The sequence below is a fragment of the Trichoplax adhaerens genome, genomic scaffold (genome assembly GCF_000150275.1).
Source record: "Trichoplax adhaerens TRIADscaffold_34 genomic scaffold, whole genome shotgun sequence".
Taxonomy (NCBI): domain Eukaryota; kingdom Metazoa; phylum Placozoa; class Uniplacotomia; order Trichoplacea; family Trichoplacidae; genus Trichoplax; species Trichoplax adhaerens.
Genome location: NW_002060974.1, coordinates 336,650 through 359,750, shown reverse-complemented (window position 1 = coordinate 359,750; position 23,101 = coordinate 336,650). Strand labels below are relative to the sequence as shown.

Sequence of the window (23,101 nt, the reverse complement as noted above, 5' to 3'; positions counted from 1 at the left end):
TTAACTACTGTAATCCGAATCATCAGAGTTAGACTCATATAGAATTTCATTTGTTAATGTTGCTTCATTATCATTTGTAGGTACACTTTCATATTCAATTGGTCCAGTTTCATAGGCAATCGGTCCAGTTTCTACAGTGACATCGCTCGACAAAACTTCTTCAGGTATTGTCTAGATATAAATGCGTAAGAAGACCTCCTCAGGAAACTCATCATTTCCACGATTGATTAACAGGAAATATCTTCATCAATTAGCAATCTCATTAAGTACGATCTTACCTTCAAAATTTTCTTACTAGATGATGCGGGAGTAGAGGTAGATCTGAAGACAAACAAATAGAAAATAAGAAAAACAATGTCAGGCAACAATCAATTTCATTTCTTTTACTATACCTCTGGTTGACTGTATCTTTCGAAGTGTTAGCCGAGTTCGAATTCTTTTCCACGCTGCTAGTGGTGCAAGCGTTAGTTTCCGTTAAGTCCCTCAATACTTCATAATTGATTTTACTAGATATCTTTTTCTCGGCGAGCATTTTCTCAATTGCTTCTCCAACCGAATTTGCTGGTGAAATAAGTTGATTTCTTTTATATTTTCTCTTTCTCTGAAGGACAAAAATTTTCACATTTTATAATAAGTAATAGGTCAAAAACTAGATTCCATAACTTGATTTACAAATACGAGCAATCAATAAGTCATCTTAACGTTATTGATGAGTATTTTAAAATTACCTTTTTGGATTCAGGTTTATCATTAGAATCTTTATCAATTCGACTTGCTTTTTCTACGTTATAAAGGTTAGCACAAATAATAGCAATATAGTTAAGTTTCATAATGCTACCTAAGGTGATAAAGCCATGCAAGCATTCAAACCTAATTGCGCAGTTAGGTAATCTTTATTTTCTTCAGTCCAAACTTTAGTTTTAATTTCAACTTCTTTTTCGTCTAACAAATACTTTGATGACAAGAATTTTATAAGAATATTATATTAAATTAACAATACAATGTGTATCGGAAGTTTTGACCAATATGTTTTAGTACAACTTTTATTTTACCTCATTAATCTCATCATCATCAACATATGAAAGATCTTCCTCAACGCCTTTATCTAGAAATAAAGACAATTTAATTTTACTTCAGTGTTATAAATATGCAATAACATATTTATAGATTCTTTTGACAACAGAAAAATTATCTTGATGTATCATACCGTTAAATTCTTGTGTAGCAAGAGATGGGGTCCTGCCACATACAGTTTCAACGGTTGGCAATGGGCCTGATAGCCTTGTACAATAACTGTTAGTAGAATTTAAGACAGGTATATTATCCCTCTTTTCTTCTTCTTGGTTGGACTGTTCTACATCTTTACAAATAAAGTAAGGCAATCGGTTTGATAATATTAGTATAGTTATTCGATGATATCAAATATATAAATTTGCAAACCTTCTAATAATCGCTTCTTTTCAAGCACCTTCTCAAGCTCTTCTTGAATAGCTTGAACTTCCCCTGTAAACAATTAACGTTCATATTTATATTCGCATATTTTATATCTTCAAATTTCTAACATAATCCAATAGTAATTAATATCATGGAGTACCTGCTAAATCCGTTGATATCACTGGATCTTCCTAGAAAAAACAACAAAGTAGCACTAATATTACAACACTTAACTTCCTAAGCCACGCTCTAGCCATAACAAGGTGTTTGGTGCAATAATAGAAAGCTATACCTGAAACTGTTTAGCACGCTTTCTACTTTGCGTAAATGATGGAGGATCTTGCTCTTCTTCTAAATCTATCTTTTGAAATTCATCTATAGTAAGCTTTGCCGATGGGGTTTCTTCGAACTCGCCAAGTCTGTAATGCAAGTGTACGAAGTACTTAATATAATCGCATAGTTACTTCTAAACACGAAAGCTACAGAAAAATTCGAATACAGAAGTTACTAATCTCTGCACAAATGATACGCAAACTTTCAATATAGTGTTTTCACTTTATATGCGAACAATTTACAGGCCCATGATTGGGAAGAAGGCTATCACCTTTTTCTAAGTGTAGCTTCACAAACTCGAACTACACGGATTATCTGCTTTTTCGTACGATTATAACCATGAAGTCGTGCAGAAACTAAAAGACCTGATAAGTATAATAAAGTTGATCATTTTAGAGTCCTGACGATACAATATAAGTCCAAGTAGCTAATATACGTAGTTCAATATTTTCAAAGTAACTATTATAACATCATCCATTCTATTATACCAAAGACGTAAAGTTACTACTGTATCCACTTAATGTTGTCCAGTATACATATGTTTGCGGAATCGCAATTCAAAGATATCTTGAATCAGTAATCATTCGCAGGTAAAAAAGAAACTATGTTTATAAATATCTTACCAGCTCCGCATAAGCCCGATGGGCGTCTACCATGGTGCATCCAATCACGTTTCATTCTAGCAACTAATCTTAACGCCATCATACATACATCGTGTGTTTTATCGCCAAATTCCAGTTTGTTTGCAAAACGATGAATGTATAAACAAGGGTCTGTGATCACAAAATCGAAACTATTAGTCATGAGCGTTCATACGTCGTATAATAATATGAACTAATGTGATATTTCTAATATATGAGAATAGCAAATAGATATACGCGTATTCAACAGTAACAGCAATTGCTTAATAATCAAGGTAAAGAAAACAACATAAATAACCCGTCATGCTAATTGACCCTACTCGCATCTTATTGCACTGACATAATTTAGAGTATTCGTTTATGCTAAAATATGCAATCTTACCAATAGCTGGAATATTGATGGATAAGGCTGCGGTGATCCTTAAGTAAGTTTTACCCAGCACGTACACATTAACCTAATTCCAATAATGATACCAAGGTTCAAATAGCGTACAATAAAGATCATTATTAAAATAATCCCGGAGACAGGTCTTACTTTTATAATATTTTTAATACTTTATAACATATGCAATCATTAACTAAGTTATCCAACAAATAGTCTTTGTAATTTGTATATCAACTTTACCTGTAAGATATCGCTGAAATCGAGCAGCATGTCTAAATGCATTTTAATAATACTGTTAAGGAGATAACACTCGAAAGCAATAACGCAGTTTCAGTGTTATATTGCTAGTTTACAACACGAATTGATAAGCAACAGATTACGATGATAATTCATTAGATCAATCACTAGAGATTATATAATAAAATATAATTATCGATTCCGTTCAGGAAAATAGTACTGGAAGATAACATGGCAAAGGATACGTGGAGTACCTTCTACACGACATACAATGTATAAGCAAGCAGCAACAACATGAGATGTCTTTCTACCCCTAGTTAATCTCTTGTTGACAGCCATTTTAAAAAATCGATAACCCATATCAATACAATTCTGATTCAGTTTTAGCTGTTGCCCTAATTGAGTCAATCTCTTCTTTCCTATAGTTCAATGATAGCATTATCTCTATTCATTAATTTATAAACAGCAGTACGCAAAGGTAGTATGATTATTCTGGCTATTCGTTACACTTAGCTACATCTCTAGAATAACGTCGAAAAATATTTGCAATACTTTACAGCATCAACTTATCGGCCACTTTATTAGGACTGCGTACGGTGCAGTAATGGCATACGGTGTTTACATGCTATTTTCAAGTGTAATAAAAACATAGTTTTACCATTTTGTAGCGTTATTTCCCGCGATTCTTTGCTAAAACCATGAAATCCGTCAACATATCCATGAGATTTACCTATCACAATATAAGATATACAAGTTATGGGTAAAAATAGCAACAAATGTAGCAAAAAGGTTGATTTATCCTGTCATACCTTGTTGCAGAAATGACATTACGCTGTATATTTTGTACTGCCATAAGGCAAAGCTTATAATGCGCTAAGTCTCATGTTGAGAATAAAAGTATAGTATCTCCTGATCATTCCTGTTTCTACAGTGGTCATTATTATATTATCTATAATAGACAGCTACAAGTATAGAGGAGTTCATCCATCCTATTACAACCATGCATTGGAATAGCTTTAAAATAGTATTTAAAGACAATTCTACCATTTCGATATAACGTGTTTCCATGATTGTTTTGCAACGAAACAATACGTTGCCCTTATCAAAAGTGCAAGTCAATAACTAATCACTTTGGCTATTGCATTTCTATACGTTGTTATTACATATTAAAGTAAACTAGCTAATTGATGGTCGGGATTAACGATATCAATAACGATTGATCGTCTAATCATGTCATGACTATGACTGATTGCACTTACCATCGGGAGCTACATACTGTCCAATGACACTAGCACCTCCCATAGCATTCTCCTTAAAGCTGATTTCCGAGACGATAATACTATCCTCTAAAACAGCACCACACGACGTACAAGCTGCATCTCCTCGTGCTTGATCGTAGTCAATATCAGTACCACCACATTTAGGGCAAGAACTCGGCATGATGATTACTTTGAAGATATCTCCTTTACTTTCAAGATGATTTCCTTCTTCCTTTACCATCCAATAATAATAATAAATCCTCTCATGGAAAACAAATAGACAGTCTACTAAACATTTTTCCACCTCCACAAGCCATCACGCATGCGCCCAACAGACTATGAGTAGTGAGGCGATCGAGGGTATCGTATCACCATAATACGTCATACAGAATCGTATAGAGATCACGTGCTGTATCCTACGCTAGACTGCGAAGTTCGTTGCTGCTTCAGTGGTAGCGTCGAGTGACCGGCGAATGGACAGTCTGTGTAAAACTCTGATCTGCTGACACAAGGCAGCTTATATGGTATTACAGGACAAAAATTCTGCACAAAGTTAGCTTTCCATACATTCAAGTCATCTTGGTAATGTATGCTACATTTCGTATAGTCCAGTAGGGCTGTTCAAAACGACGCTCAGGTAAATGTAGGAACTGACTAACACGTAGTACTGTTTGGGTAGCCAAACTATAGACCACAAATCTTTACGACGCAAAATGAATGCCGACAATTTGCAATATTAATTAAGGGCGAAATAGTATTAAATCATCAATTTGATAGCATCGTTGAAAGCACCTTTAGATGCTGTAATGACTAGTGGGCTTTAAAATTTCAATTCGTAAATATGATACAAAATTAACGATATTACTCGTAGCACTAGCAGTCATGACGTTGGTCAATGGCCGATGTTAAATAGTTATAAATGGATCGCTTTTATTTATATCCTCTGCAATGCAGACCCCAAAATAGCTTAAGAAATTATAGGAAATCACTAAGTGATATGTAGAAAGTGTAGGTTGATGCTGTATGTGCGAGATTGTAGATTAACTGGAGCCTTAAAATGGTGTTGAGCGAGTGTAAGTGCTAAATACTGTGGCTACAGTAAATGTAGTAGCTTTGATTAGGAAAGTCCTTATGATGGTGGTTGGATACTAGAGATGATACGAATTATTGGATGGTAGACTAGTGTACCCATGTGTAGTGATTTCAGCTAATTACAGTAGTTTTGTGTAGAGCTAACAACCCGTACACTAGACCATGGTCATTGCCTAATTAGATTATTAGCAAGCGTTAAGATACTGTAGCAATATGGCAAGTATACCCTTAGCAATTTGAATTCATTCCTTCACCTAAAATATCTCCGTCTTATGGCAGATGATTTCAGCTGCAGTTATATTAGCTTAACTTAATGTTGCTGCTAGGCGATCTACAGTAATCGCTACAGAAATGATTTCGCAAGTTTAGTGCGTAAGGATTTGTTCTTAATAAAAAATACCACTACATAAAAATATTCCATTTAACTGTAATGGTATCATTTAATTATAGCATGGCATAATAAATCCTACCTAGCAGGAATACTAATTAATGGTCATAGCCGAAATCTTAGTATTAAAGTGAATTTTAAAACAATCGCATGATACATGAACTTCCCAAAGGGGAATAGAAAAATGATCTATAATTATGGAGTGGGAGGTGGGGATATACAGAAATGATGAAAATTGAATAATGGCTGTCATTACTTGTTTGACCTTCTGCATTAGTTGTTAGTATATTATTAACTACGTTGCACGAGACCTATGGCATCATATCAAAATATCGCACAATAAGCAATTAATCAAAAAAACATCATCAATCCAGTAAATAAAATACAGAATACGAAATCGATTGGGTAAAAACGCTATGGTACCATTCTTGATCAACAAAGATGATATTGACTGTTAAATTGAATTAAAAAAAAATAACTATAAATTATAAATGAAGTCTAAATCATTAAAATTAGATACCATATTTGGTTGTGGGTAAATCATATGTAAAAATGTAAACTACAACTTGAAATTGTGTCATTGAGATCAAAGCAAATTATAATCCAGTAGTGAGTATTTATCCGATTTGCTGAGACCCGCTTTTAACAATATGGGTTAAAGGTAATTTTCATAAGTCATAATATAACAATAGGAGTAAAGTATCTTGAATGCCTATGTTACGGCTTCTTCTACTACTTTATTTTAAAAGGCTTCCTTCAAATTTTGAGCACCTCATATATAATGAATGGGCTTCATTGCTATCCAATGACACTCTGATCTTTGACTCGTGACCTCAAGTTGATTTTAATACTCTTTCCGCTTTGTATATTCTGTTTTTATTTATTGGAATCCTCAAAAAACAGCCACAGTGTTAAAAGCTAATAGGAAATAGGTAGTCTAAAAGCCATGTCATACAGGGAAAATAAACCTCTTGTACAATGTACATATCCTAGTAGCTAATCACGTGTAAAATTTTAATTTACTCTATATTGTTATGTATATTAAAATGGAAGGTAGCTAATCCAAAATCCCCTAATGTTATAGTATATAAACAATTTTGTCTACGTACTTTAATAGCTTCTTCTACTCCGTAAAGCTATATCTATCTTTAAAATTGGCAATTTTTCTTTTGCTACTAACGATATTCATCTATATAAGCGGAAGGTGAACTCGTCAAGAATCAAATATTAAACTTTCAGTTTTATCGTTACTAGTTGTAAGATATTTTTAGCTACTATCATGCCATACAGTATATATGCTTAGCACATAACAGACCAACGAAAACTGTTGACTTAACAGCTAATAAAAATAATTCCCAGAAATGCGGTAGTTATGATTAATTTAAAAAGCAGTAGAAATATACCGAACTCTTGGCTATTTTACGTATACTGTATACAAATGTATGGTAGTAAGAGTATAGAGAATATTGGGAATGAATATTCTATCAATTAAGGAAGAAATAAAAACTTGTACAAGAATTGCTTCAAGTCCTAAGTTCATTTATTATTTCAGCTCAATTTCATTCAATTAAAGTATATGCCAGTAAACACTGGTGGTTAAGATTTACTTTTCCGCGAAATATTACTGTTTCTATTAGCGGATTTTAAGTTGTAAAATACTTGTTCTCTTGCTTTTAAATTTATTTACAAATACTCGAAAACTTTCCGAATTGTATATTGCTATTCGTTGTTATAATTTTAGATGAACTAGGATAATTTCCAAAAATACCTATCAGTAAGGATCTCCCTGATTTTGTTATCTGAAACAAGAGAAGATTTCGTCATTAGACCGTCACACTAATTTTTTTCTTATTAGCGCATACGGAATATTGGCGAATTATTTACACGATTAAGACACTCGCTTTAGTTAAATTTTTACTTAACTGAAACTGCTTATTTCGATATGGTATGAAAACCTAAAATTAGGTCGTTTCATTTCCAGTGTTGAAATAGCGGTGCTATTCGCTTATTTGCGCGTCAATAATTCAATCTTAAAGCACCGTAAAGGAAATCTACGGCTATCAATAATAGTATACCATATTTATCGTCTTTCGCCTATGTTAACATCATTCAACTATAATTTTACCTATTTACTACCGAAATTTCAATATTCCAATGATATTAGAGAATATCGACTGGAATACTTTTTAAATGCATTTAAAACAATAAGCCATACTAGAACAATCTATTTTCTTGCTTACTGCTAAATTAATATCATAATTACAATATTAAAATTATATATCTATGCCTAATAAATCCAATTATAGGAGTATTTAATACACGATCATAAGGTCATACATTAATTCTTTATCATCAAACCCTCTTATGAATTTGTAATTAGAATACTGTGAACTTCCTGCACGTATCCATCCCTACATAAACACAGTTACTGAGATAATTTGTAAAATTATCAAATACGGTAAATATGTAGTTGTAATCTGCGTTGTTTATTACCGTATTTTTTCAAAGTTTGACAGTTTCTATTCACTGTAAATCAATAAATATACCTGAATTGATTGTTTTCTCTTTCATCTTATTCCTAAACTACATCGGCATTACAGTGGCTTGATTAAAAAACGGTAGACCATTGGATTAAATGCTTCGCTTTTAGTCATTTATCCCCAACAATGTATGAATAATATTTTAAGGACGCCGAGGTGAATTGTACTGAAATAGCTGAGAATGTAATAAATTGTAAACTTACTCGATACCACACATCAAAGAATAATTAAACACAACTTCTGGAACAGTCCAATTTTCAAAGTAGAATTAAGTAAAATGAAGTCGATAAATAAATAAGTAAAACGTAAATAACAACTAGTATACCCAATTGGATAGGATATAGGAAAAATGTGAATTATTAGTTAAAAATTCGCCAAAATATTTAATTTATCCATCTACTTCAAACCTATCAATTTTACTTTCAACAACTTTATTTAATTAATAGGACATAGATGTGCAATGCAATGAGCGAACAAAACCACCACTTATACTCAACTAATGATCCGAATCGAAGCTATACATAATTTATGTCTAACCGGATGTAATATCTTAAATTTTTTTAAAGTCTAACGTAAGTGACTACATAATTATTGAAGATAATATCATACAGCATCTATGGTGCCAATAGTATAGAAGATACAATAAAGATATCAAAGTATATAATAAGCTTAAAGCTAGAATGAAGTAAAATAAATCGACCTGGTTAATATTAAATATTAAATTCAAGTACTGGGAGTTAAGATATCGAATACCAGGGGTGCTAAAAGTATCCTTTAACCTTTAAAACTTTGTACCCTAATCAAATTAGGCAACTAATTTCTATTTGATCTGAAACAATTCTAATAATTCTTCTTCGAAATTAACCTTATGGAATTAAACCTATTTGTTGATGATCCTGCTTTCAGTCGAAACAAGAAATATACTAAAACTTTATTGAACACTAAATGAGACCGAGCTAGATTTTGCTTTATCAGCATTTATTAAAAATCATTGAGTTTCAAATTCAACTACCAATGGAACTATAAACGCCATTGGTACTGTATGTTAATAGGATAGTATGAGCGCTATTTTTGCCTATAATGGAGTTTCTAATACTAAGTATTTGGAACTAAGTGACTATAGATCGATATCAGATAGGAAGTTGGTCAAGGCTTAATTACAGTAACTTATTTGTGATAACTTTAATTATAATTATAAAAGCTATCTGTATAAACAGAATAAGCTTTTACAGAGGAAAAAAATTTCACTGCCTCAATTTCTTGCTGTTGCGGTTGGTATCTTAATATTTCGTCTGTCTACGACTATAAATGGTTTATAAAATATAATAGAAATCTATTTCAAGATTGCCAATGATTAATAAGTTAGATACTTTATTATTGTTAGCATTCTTATATCCAGCAAGAGTAAGAGATCTATGACACAATTATATGAGCTATATTCTGTGTGAAAGTGCAGCCATATATATGCGAACGTTTGACGATAGTCACTCCAATGACTGATGCAATTAATTATCAGTATCAATATCACCATGACAAATTACTCTTTAAAAATCTTATTACTATAATGATAGTCTAATAAATAGACAGAAATAAAATTATAGTATGAACACATGCTGCGTAACTAGCTTAGATATCTTACACGAATTCTGACTATCCTTTTATTTCAGCCCTTATGATTCTTACATCATGATCCATTTGCTACCATTATCTTTGCAATCTCTCTAATACTCTATCTTTAAATGCTTAATTACAATTGAGCATCTGTGGCTATAAAGTTATAATATAAGAACATGATTTGATTAATGAAACAAGAGGATATAAATATAGTAAAGTTTTATCATTGGTCTCTGTCATCTGTAGTGATTGAATTTGAATTGAGTAAAACGCCATATACACCTTAACATGTAGTGCTAAGTGGTATATATCTACCATACATATAAATCTATATCTTTGAACTTTCCTACATATTGATACAGGAGCCTATGACGAATAAAGCATGCTAATCTAATAACTCGAACTTTAAGTTAATAAAAGTGAGCAAATCTCGAATTCTTATTTCATAATTCTTATTCTCATTCTTGTCTTATTTAAAGCGATACAATAAGACCAACATCGTGTTTGATAACCTTAAAAGTATCATTTAATAACAGCTTACTAGAAGGAGAAGAAAACACTTTTCTTTCCCTCGTAGTAATAATTGAAAAACGCTTAAAATGAACAGGATAATCGACTTCTGCGACGTCCTCAATTCCATATAAATTAATGATTACATAAATATATTACATAAAAACACTTATGAGGCTGTTATCTATGTCCTTTACCTATATAGTACGAATAGCACAAGCGCACTGTTTCATCATTTTAGTCATCATATAATTACTTCGCTAAGCGTAGTAGACTGTTCTACTTTCAAGAGCTATAGCACTTCATGTTATTATTGTAATCAGCTAAAACCACTACACAGTGTCTGTGACAATGTCAATAAAGATTAGGTGATCAATCTGAAAAACTATAATAAATTTGAATAAACGATATATTTTTGAATGTAGGCATTAAAATGCCGAAAAGCTGTTGAGTGGGGAAGTATCGCTACTATGTATAATCTCTTATTACTAAACAGTATAATTAAATTAGCAACGATATCGAGAATATCCTGAGGAGAGCCTTTCTTAATAGAATTGAGTTCTTCCTAATAATGTTATAGTTTGAATTATAAAATGAAATGTCAAAGTCAGCACCGAATTTCAATATCTAGTAATCTCCAGAATCACATTTAAATAGAAATTGTAATAATTTATCGAAATAAGAGGCGTACAATTTTGAAGCGCCTATCGATTATTATTAAATAGATGACAGAATAAGAATAGTCTTAAAGTAAGGAAAAAATTTACTACTTAGACATTGTGAGCATAAAAATAAATTGTGTTAAAAAAGATAAAGATTACTTATTAACTGATTTCTTCTAAAACAATATCAACATTATTGCAAATGTACAAACAATAACATCGCTACAGCAAATCGAAAATGTATTATTAGTATTGAAGTACTTTCATACGCAGAATCAAAATTTGAAGAATATTTCGGGCAGTTTTAATCTCATAATCCCTTCGGCTTTAGGCTACAGTAAATAGTGGACAAGATGTTTGAAAGAAAAGACGGTGATGCAATAAAAGAAATAATTACTTGAAATAAACTATAGCTAAATAGTAATATCCCACCACACTGAATTAGATTTTTAGCAAATCTGTATCAATCGTAGGAGCTACAGTACAGTCTTAATGAATGATTCAACTTCAATATTTGTCTCTTAAATGCATTTAAACATTTGTTCCTTGATAATTACTTATTCGAGAATAAACGGTTTTAAAAACTATTAAATCTTGTATTGATTATTAGGCTATATGACTGATTACACTACAAGTCACCGTTATGAAAGTTCATTATTATAGATTATACCACTAAATTAAACATCTGTAATTTTTAATTTGTATCACTAGTATAATGTCGCCATGGCTGTTTGCGCCCAAATAATAATGGAAAGCTTATGAAAAGATAACAAAGATCAACTAATATACTTTATTTTGATCTGATAGGAATTGTTTCATTTTACTCAATCAAGCCTAGCCGGAAGGGAATATAGGACTGACTCATATACAATAACTGTTTTTAATAACGGAAAGCTTATGAAAAGATAACAAAGATCAACTAATAAACTTTATTTGGATCTGATAGGAATTGTTTCCTTCTTGTCAATCAAGCCTAGCCGGAAGGAAATATACGACTGACTCATATACAACTGTTTTAATAATGGTTCTCTTTAAATATTTATACAAAACAATTTCATTTTATTATTCACAGCTAAAGCTTTGATATGTTAACGTCTACTTTTAACTGAAAAGATCTCTACAGTATCAGATTGTAAAACACTCATATAAATCTAAATTGTAGTGGCTTTATTTCTACAAGATTATTTGTAGTGTAACGGTATTTACGTAAATCAGCTGAACTTTATAAATGTATAAAATGATTTTAAAAATCTCTTATGTTGAATAGCTGATTTTGGTTAGCATTAAAAAGCGTTAATTTGAACAGAAAATTTGTAAATGATTTGTTTATTATATCCGTGATGAACTTTCAATAATAAGTTAAATAAATTGAATACTCCCTCCGCTAATTCACACGAGAAACATGTCATTATATCACGTAGCTGCATTGCATATTTTCGTATTTTAGGATTGTTGGCAGAAAGTCAAATTTTGAACTAACAACCATCAATTCAGCTCCTTGTACGTCAAGATTAGTAATTTCAGATTAAGAATTTTAGTTCATAACTATAAAATTCACTCATGTGAGGATCATTAAACTATTCATGATCATTATTGTTCGATGTGTATAGGATAACCAGTTTACGATATTATATTCATCTCTTTTAATTAGACTGACCGTGACATATTTGTTGCAGATTGATAAAAGGTGCTAATGTTTAGCTGCATTATGAAATCAAATAAATGTACACTAGATATTTTTACAGCTTAATGGTGAAGATTTCCAAGAATATATGTAACTATTAATTTCTCTAATTTAAAATCATCCTTTATATTCTGATCAATTAACTTTATACTCTCATTAAATAGATTGATATTCTTTTGAGTAAATGCCTATACTTAATCACTCTCAGGTTTGAAAAGATTGAACACATCAAAGACATCTATACCTTAATAAGCTTTTGAGTTTTATACCTTCATTCAACGACTGACTATAAACAATAAATATTATATTCATTACATAAGTATTATCTCTTTTGTTACGCTATGCTCACGAAGGTTTATAAGCAAACAGGTTTTTAGCTAGGATTAATTCTTTTCTAATTTACGCGACGAATTAGCAAATATCGCCCACAGATAATAAATTCGTCCTATTAGCTATTGGATTGCTGAATATTGCCTCCAAAAGATCCCAATTTCTCTACCTTTCGAAATTGTATTATCATATTTCTGCCGGAACAAAATAGATTTACTGTTTCTATCTGTTTGTTATTCAGAATATAGCTCAAATTCGTAAACGATGGACGCTTACAATAATACAACAATAAACTTGAAACTTGCATCAAGAATTTACAATGATGTTATTATTGGCGTTCTTCCTATCACTACGGCTGGATTGATTATAAATATTACAATAGTCAAATTACTTCTTACCGATCGTGATTTCTTTAAGACTACTTATCGCCTGTTATGTATATCAGCGATATCTGATATTGTATCGTCGCTAAAAACTTAGAGCCTCCATTTGTCTACATATATAACAAGTTTGATAATGGAGTTGCTCATGACCAATAATAAGATAACAAGAAGTTCAAGATTAATTGCGCAGAAGGATAGTTAGGACTGAATTTAGTGCTACAAAGAATGCGTCTCATGATTTGATTTGGATGAGTTTGCGATTTCCAAAAAAATGTAATATAATAATCGAATACGGTATAAATGGCAGGTGTTTATACTCACAAATTCATAAAAGCAATTTGAAATAAAAACGGAAGTTAATTAAGTTGAAAGTAAAATGAGACCTGATATTAAGTGATTGCCATTCCATCAAGTGGCAAATATTTCTATCATGTGTAATCTCTTATTATAATTAATTATTATATAATTAAATTAGGGATGATATCAAGGATACCCTGAAGTAAGCCTTTCCTAGTAGAACTGCATCCTTTCCGAATACTTTATACTTTAAATTACAAAAGAAAATACCAGAGTCAGCACTGAGATTCAATATCTGTTAATCTTCGGAACCATTTATAGCGGAAATTGTAATAATTGTTCGAAATGAGATCATCTGATTTTGATGCGCTTATTGAAAATAGTGGGATAGACCGAAGGATGAAAATAGTGATAAAGTTAGGAGAAATTTACAATTTAGATATTATAAGTATGAATATGAATTGTGTTGAAACTGATAAAACATTACTTATTAAAACTGAATTTCTTTTAAAATAACATAAAACAATAGCATTGCTCCTGCAGATCGAAAACGCATTACTAGTATTGACAGTATTTCCGCACTCAGTAATCAAAAAAGAAGAAGAATTTGGACAGCTTTACTCTTACAATCTCTTCAGCTTTAGGTCATAGTAAAGGCTTAACAACATGCTTGAAAAAAACCTGAGAAAAATAAAATTCATTATTTGAAATAAACTGTAGTCAACTAATAATATCACGACACACTGAGGGATGTTTCCAGTAAATGAATATCAATCTTTGGTGCTATAGTCTTAATGAATGATCCAATTTTGATATTCGTCTCTCCAATTACTTGTTCGAGGAAAAATGATTTCAAAAGCTATTGAATCTTTTATTAATTACCAGATTACATTAATGACCACACAACTAATCACAATTATTAAAATTCGTTATTATAGGTTATACAAATGAAAGAGAATGCCCGCATTTTTTAATTTGTATCACTAATACAAGGTAAACAGGGCGGGTTTCTCTCAAATAATAAAGGAAAGCTCCTGAAAAGGTAACAAAGGATAACTAATGTACTTTGCTGCAGTCTAATAACAATTTTTTTATTTTACAGTTGTAAAATAAAATAAACCCATTTTATTCACGGCTACAGCTTTAGTATGTTTGATGTCTATTTTTAAATCAAAAAAATTCTGTAATATCGGGTTATAACATTCATATAAATTTAAATTGCAATAACTTTATTTCTGCGAGACTACTTGCAATGTAATAATATTTATGTATAATAGACTGAGCTTTATGAATAAATGAAAATAATTTTAAAAATCTTTCATACTGAATAGTTGAGTTTGATTATCATCAAAATGTATTCATTTGAATAGTATATTTACAAATAATTTGTTGACACTATCCATAATTAAATTTTGCCAATAAGCTAATTAAATGAAATACTTTCGGTTTTAGTGCACATGTGAAACATTTTAATATGTCACGTAGCTGCATTGCATGTTTTTGTCTTTTAGTATTATTGGTAGAAAATTAAATCTTGAACTAAGAACCATCAATTTAGCTCCCTATATGTCCAGACTAATAATTTCAGATTGAGAGCTCTAGTTTAGATTAATAGTATACCATGATACGTGCATACTATTATATATCTCTGGACAAATTATTTGCAAAAATCGTGATTCTTTGTACAAATATAACGTACAATTATGCATGAGAAATATGTAACTGTGCCATAGCTATAAAACTTACTCATATGAGGATCATTAAACTATTCATGATTGCAATTGTGCTACGTATACTGAATAACTCGTTAGTATATTCATTTTAAGTAAGTGATAACAAGAGTGATACATTGTTGCAGACCGATAAAAGGAGATATTGTTTAGATAGACTATGAAATCAATCAAAGATTGATGTTTGTATAGATTAATGCTTAAGATTTCTAAGCAGTAACTTATGAGGAATAAACATTGACTTATGAAGTTAATTAACTTATTCGTTTTTATTTAAAATTTTATGATAAAAATTTGAAATTTTTTGCAGTAACTACAACAAGTATTTTAATTGGCCATTCGATATTACTCGGTACCAGTTCATTCAGGAATTTATCAAAAATTCTCATTTACTTGAACCTAATTTTTTATATTTTTAAAATGAACATACTTTAACCCTTGGGTAATTCAACGTATATTAGTACATAAAGCAAATACCTCATTATTCACTCAACCGACTGCTATTTCCGTAAGGAAACGACATTAGAAATTATAAGCAGCTTATTAAATTAACGGTATAAACATCACCTGAAAAAAGGATCAATACTATTCTTATTTGCACTTTTCGAAAATCCATTTGGTATGCTTATATACCGAGCAGTTTACTCTAAATCCAATCGACCCCTTCATTGCCATTATAATCAGTTTTACGAAAACTGTATAAGTCATCATTCTAGTCTTCTGAGGATAATTCTAATAAATGCTCAATTACTTTTCTTATAATACGTTTTCCATCAATCAAATCAATTAGTTTCAATATATAACAAAGGGGGTCAGAGCTAATGCGTGAGGATAAAGTTTGGTTTCAGTGTGATGCAACTGCGACAATTTATTAATTCATTTTATAAATACAAATGAATTAGCTTTACAAACACATTATATATATTAATTTTTCTTTCGATTAACAGGTTGATACCTTTAGTTTGTAATTTATTATTTGAAATTTATTGTTTAATGCTAGTACCATGCCTAATGATTCATTCGCTTAAAAGAACCCAAGACATAAAAGGCATCTATATCTTAATATGCTTTTGAGTTTTATACCTGCATTCAACGACTGACTATAAACAATAAATATTATATTCATTACACAAGTATTATCTCTTTTGTTACGCTATGCTCACGAAGGTTTATAAGCAAACGCGTTTTTAGCTAGGATTAATTCTTTCTAATTTACGCGACGAATTAGCAAATATCACCCACAGATAATAAATTCGTCCTATTAGCTATTGGATTGAACCGAATATTGCCTCCAAAAGATCCCAATTTCTCTACCTCTCGAAATTGTATTATCATATTTCTACCGGAACAAAATAGATTTACTGTTTCTATCTGTTTGTCTTTCAGAATATAGCTCAAATTCGTAAACGATGGACGCTTACAATAATACAACAATAAACTTGAAACTTGCATCAAGAATTTACCATGATGTTATTATTGGCGTTCTTCCTATCACTACGGCTGGATTGATTATAAATATTGCAATAGTCGAATTACTTCTTACCGATCGTGATTTCTTTAAGACTACTTATCGCCTGTTATGTATATCAGCGATATCTGATATTGTGTCGTCGCTAAAATCAATCATTGGATATTATTTTGCAGTATTTGATAGCCTAGATTATCAAAGTGGTGCGGCATGGTGCTTCATAGCTATGAGCATTGGACCCATATCAAACGGAATTTCTCTAATGAATTTAGCTTTAATCGCGGTTGATCGTTATTTTGCTATTGTGCGACCTCTGTCATTATTTTATCGTTACCATAAAGTAAAATTTCTAGTAATAAGTGAAATTCTTATTTGGATAGTAGCAACAATACTATCATTACTATTTGGATCATACTTTGTCGGGTACCCAGACGCACCCTTACTGTGTGATCTCGTAAATATGGATTCTAAAAAAGCTATCGTTGTTGCGACACTTGGTATAGTCCTGTTTTTAATACCTGTTACGATCATCGCAATTTCATATATTAGCATATCAGTTTCTCAAAAGAAATACGTTCGACCTGGCTTTTGGACATCGGATCAACTTGAGCAAGATCACCAGAAGAAAATGAGATTTATTAAGATGTTAATTAGCCTAGCCATATGTTACGCCCTTATAGTAACGCCAAATTTTATTTCTGCAATTCTCATAGGATTTCGTACTAAAAGTATACGTCAAACCGCATTAGATAACTTAGTGCTCTTTCTCTTCTTTTATATTGGTAATATAGTTACAACAGCATTGAACGTTCTTAATCCAGTCCTTTATTTAATATTTGATAGACAAATTCGGAGTAAATTATGGTTACAGACCAAAAGTAAATTCAGTTTGCTTAGCTAATGCACATGTCGTACGTAAACTTAGTGGTAAAATTAAATTATTAGATATATTTATTCGCGTCATAAATTCGCTACAGTTTGAGTGTAATTGATATTAAGGTTAAACGGTAGTTGTATTGGTTATTTATGCATTATATTGACATAACTTAAATTTTAAGGCGACAATATTAAGATAAAGTTATATCAGAAGTTTTGTGTGACCTGTTAACGATAAACGTATAACTGAATTGGTGTCGATATCTCCTAATCTTTATTATACTTAAAATAAGCTTCAATTTACTTACTAATACTACTTCGGCATTCTACTAGAATTTATCATGCATATAATTTGATAACTGTATCCACTAGGGTATAATAATAAGATTAACTTTTATCTAGTTGACTTCCGAATGTTACTTGGCTTAGTGTTACTCATGATTTAATACATTAAATATATAATTGAAGCTCCTTTGTGGTTTCTTATCTTGATAGTAGCTTGATATCGTGAGCATTGCTTGACATGCCTAAGATTATAAGTCTATAAAAATATATTTATAAATACCTACCTCCTGATCGTCTCCGGAACTAGGCTTTGAAAGCTTTTAGTCGCCCTAACGTTCATTAGAAATACAAGTAAATTTCCCTTTCAATTTAAACGGAAACACATTCTACACAAAACAAAACATTAAAAGAAAATTTGCAGCTAAATTATCATACCATACATGCTTCCTATATGGTAATATATTAATAAGCAATAACATATTTATTCCTGTTGAATCAGGTAAATAATTAAATTTCACGACTTTATCAACATTTAACCGAACATTTTGCTAGCTATCTCATGCTAAGGAGATTTCAACTCTAATACTGCAGATGTAAAAATCCGTTAAAAAGTTATCAGGACTGCGTTTGTCGACGTAGACTATCGACAACGATGACTATTAAATTAGTTTCACTTTTATACAGATGTGTTATCTTGTAAATATAACCTTGGCAAAATAAGAAATAAACTATAGCGCCCAGATGAATGAGAACTAACGAATAAATAAAGAAACACAACGATAGAGCTAAATGATTTTGGTAATCAGGTAAAATCTAATTAGAAAGTAGGCCAGTATTTTCACACGCATGAAATTAGGGTTAACAACAGTGATTTATTTGGCTTTGACTTCTCAGCTACGAAATAAATGCATTACAGAGTAATTTTATTACAGCCTGTTACAGAGTAACTTTGCATAGCTGATAGAACATAGTTCTTTAAGATTATTTATCTAGGAATGTGCTGTTATTAATTAACGACTACGTTTTATATATTTTAATAAATGAGTATATAGTTTTATAATTCATCTTACTCTCCGTTTAATAATACTAACATTAGTCGTCGCATCAGCAATAAATACCACACATGAACATAACACATGCTAATGAACTATTTCGATTTAGAATCTATACTAATTCTACTGTTAGTAATGGGATGTATGCGAGTTTCGTTGATTACGATATCCAAAAATTTTGAAATTTCTCTCATTATAATTTCTGGGTTGGTTTAAAATAAACATGTTTTTTACATATTAACATTATATCAAGAATGCGCTGTTTTCTCATTGTTAATATTAAAGTTCAATAAAAGATCACAGAAATTAGCTAACACTGTATTTCGTGAACTTTAAATAAAACTACAAGATAACTCTTCCATTCTCGATCAAGAATCTTGCTGGTGATAAATTTAAACTAAACAGCAGGTAATATCTTTTAATTGTATTGTTAATGAGTATTTTTCTCACTAAACTCTATATACAAGTAGAACATTTAGCAAAGGCTAAAATCCAGAAGATACGATAATAATCCTTCACGTTGCAAACACTGTGCTACCGAAAGTATTTCTTTTGTTTATATGCACTAATAATACAAACAGCATTATTATTTCTCTATCATGTTACTTGGGTATTCCGGCATATATTTTAGCAAAGATTGATTTATTTATCAGTTTAAAGTAAGAAAAACATAAATTTTTATTATGTGCTAAGCTAGCCCTAAAGAAAACCCAACTGAAAACTACCGTGTTATTCGAATACTGAATTGAAAAATCTTAGGCTTAGTTTACTCTTAACTTTATATCGTATTTCTGTACACTAGATAAAGAATTTATCGCTTATTAATTATCTATTAATAATCTGCTATAGTTTAAGAATAATGATTGCCTCAAATAATACGAATATACAGTAAATATCCGTTTAACCGACATTATGTACTGTATTGCTTGCTACTGTAAATTGCGACAAGAATTTTCCCTATAAACACTTTCGTTCGGATTAATGATAAAATTTGGTTGATAAAATTATTTTTTAGCGGTCAAGATTTCTGTTAGAGTTCTGTTAGAGAGCTCATCATTTGATATCTGTTATCGGCTATATCTCATTTTGTATCTTCAAGTAAATCAAATGACAGGATATTATTTTGTGATCTTCATAGCTTTAAACTATCACGCCGGTACAATATACTGTATACTAACTATATGAACTAAATTTTTATCAATTTAGATTTCTGTGATAATCCTAGCACTAACTGATATCGATCTCTATTTTGTCATTATCAGAGCCCTATCGTCATTTTATCCATACTGTAAAAAGAAGTTTCTATTGATATCGAGAATTATTATTTGAATAACAACAATAACATCTGCAACAATCACAATATGGTTGCTGCTGCCGTTTCGACACGCCGTGCCTAGAGATTCTTTCGAGAGGTACCTTTAATGTATGATTTTGTAGGTATGAATTCCATTAAAGCTATCGATGCTGTTATTATTGGTTTATTCTTATACGTTTTCCTAGCGTCTGTTATGATTTATTATGTGAAAATCATAGTTTTTCAAAGAAAATAAACTCGACTCGGCTACAGGACTTTATAAAAGCTTCGGTACAATAGTACCGATAACAGTATATGCGTTGGCTATTTGTACAAAATATAGACGGTCTTCTATTCCTTTAAAGGCATAACAATTTCTTTATAATAGCTGTATCTATTCATTTGATAACTGAATCCGACAGGGTGTAACAATAAGATCAGTTTTTATCTAATCTAATTAACTTCTGAATGATACATTGCTTACTGTTACTCATGATTTAATGTAAGCGAAAATTAAATAATTGAAAACTCTTCTGTGCTTTTTTATCTTGTTAATAGTCTGATATCGTAAGCATTACTTGATATGCCTAAGGTTTCAAGTCAGTAAAAAAACATTAGAAAGTAAAGCAGAACTTCTGCTCCAAAGAAATTGAACACAACAGCAAGGATTCTTATTGCTAGTTTTGCAATGTGAACTGCTAATTCACAGATTATTTTATATGCAATATTTTGAATATTAATGACCTTGCCTACCCTTCTATAGTATATTCCAGATTTTTAAACTACATAAATCATATTTATAATTACTGATAGCTGAAATTTAAAAAAAGAAAATTATTAAAACCTGTAAATATTATAGCTTGATCCTGCAACCATCAATACCTTCGTACCCAATGCTAATTAAATAAAAATTATTTAGTTATAATTATAATATTCAGATGGCAAATTAAATGATAGAAGGTTTTGCTAAAGAAGAGCCGGATTTAAACTTGGTGTCAATACAAGCGTCAATAAAGAATGGAATAATATATTTAAATCATTAATTTATTTGCGATATTCGTAGACAGAATGTTACAAATCTCCTTCGTAGCAAGAAACCGGGTCTTAAACACTATCTTCACTAGTACTTGTGTTCCCAACTAACTTAGGGACCTATCGTAGTTGAACTAACTATCAGCTACACAAATAAGCTACTAATGAGTAATAGGTTTAAATACTTTACTTTATTTTCGTTAACCTTAGTCGTAAAATGTACTAAAGAAAAACGTAAGAATATTCTTAGCAATAATAGTCAAAAGATCCTGCAAATGACTAACTGGAACTGAGAAGCTAAGCTAGTGCTCCGCTTTTTATAGTCTCGCCGATGGTACACTTGTGAATATTCTTGACATAGCGACTTACACTGTACAGTATACATATCCTAGTATAGCAACTAGAGCCTCAAGGCTCTGCAAAGTAATTGTACCTTACACTTAAGGCGTTATTAATTAACGTTTACTGACTAAGGTGTTAGCTCCAAGACGTCAACAATATTGAACTTTCTGATACCTTGGCAATAACAAGTACTTATTAATAAACATTTATATCTAATAAGCTACTGGAGCAAACAATAATTTAAATGAGATATTTTAATTAACATAGCAATTAATATTTCGGAGTATGGCTCCGTAACACAGAATTAATCATGTTCAAGTAGGAATCATCGACATTTTCCTATTAAAATTGATTTCGTTTCGGTAATAGAAGGAAAGAACACATCTTAAATCAATAACGTTGAGTCAATATTTAGTCATAGTATACCAATTCGATATCACTGCACAGTAAATTTAGGTTAGTTAAACAATTGTATTTATTTATCAATTACAGCTCAAAGTTTATTTAAGTGGGTACGCTATTGCTATTGCGGATATCTAATATGTAATGATGCTGCATTTCTTAGAACACATGTAAACTTTACTGTCACTTCTTGAGAGTTAATTTTGGAGATCAAGTCTACTAATAATAGCGAAACAATGGTGATAAGGTAGTACTTGAAATTAATATGCTACGATCATAGACTACCTGCTATCATCTATTTTACTAAAATCTACTCATACTATCGTGTAAAGGTAATACTCGCCAAATTAATTGTTTGATTCAAATGATCAGCACCCAACTAAGCTCGCAAATTCGTACATGTTCCAATATCTGTAAGTAAAAACATACAACAACTACTAAAGCAGTACAAAAACTAGCATTAGAAGGGTAGTTCTAATCTATAGCAAGTTGCGAGGTAGATTTACTAGTGAAAAAAAAAGAGTAAAAATGCTTTAAATTATCTTTTGTATCATAGCCTCGGTCATGATAGTTATTTCACCACACCGTATATCAATGCTTAAGCGGTCAAGATTTTACACTACAAAATAATACTCGTATTTAATCACAAACACAAAGGATCTTAAAGTCAAATCTATAATAACCATATGCGTATAACAAGAAATCAAGAGGCTAAAAATTTGTATCCAGGAAATCTATAGCAGCTACTGTTCGATAGAATCAATAATAATAATATTATACGATACAACCAGTAGTGTAGCAGTTCTGTAATTAATAACACGAGTTGGAAAT

At 30.9% G+C, this 23,101-nt stretch overlaps 1 protein-coding gene across 1 annotated transcript; it reads right to left on the bottom strand.

Moving 5' to 3' along the window:
- On the bottom strand, positions 1 to 4,470 carry TRIADDRAFT_62066 (uncharacterized protein; the record flags this gene model as incomplete). Its single annotated transcript, XM_002117980.1, has 17 exons — positions 1 to 171; positions 279 to 321; positions 393 to 601; positions 729 to 781; positions 871 to 952; positions 1,053 to 1,105; positions 1,208 to 1,360; positions 1,441 to 1,503; positions 1,595 to 1,625; positions 1,727 to 1,853; positions 2,039 to 2,132; positions 2,391 to 2,540; positions 2,791 to 2,863; positions 3,034 to 3,065; positions 3,285 to 3,449; positions 3,689 to 3,760; positions 4,290 to 4,470. The coding sequence occupies 17 exons, from the start codon at positions 4,468 to 4,470 to the stop codon at positions 1 to 3; spliced, it is 1,752 nt and encodes a 583-aa protein (XP_002118016.1).
- Positions 4,471 to 23,101: the final 18,631 nt, after the last annotated feature.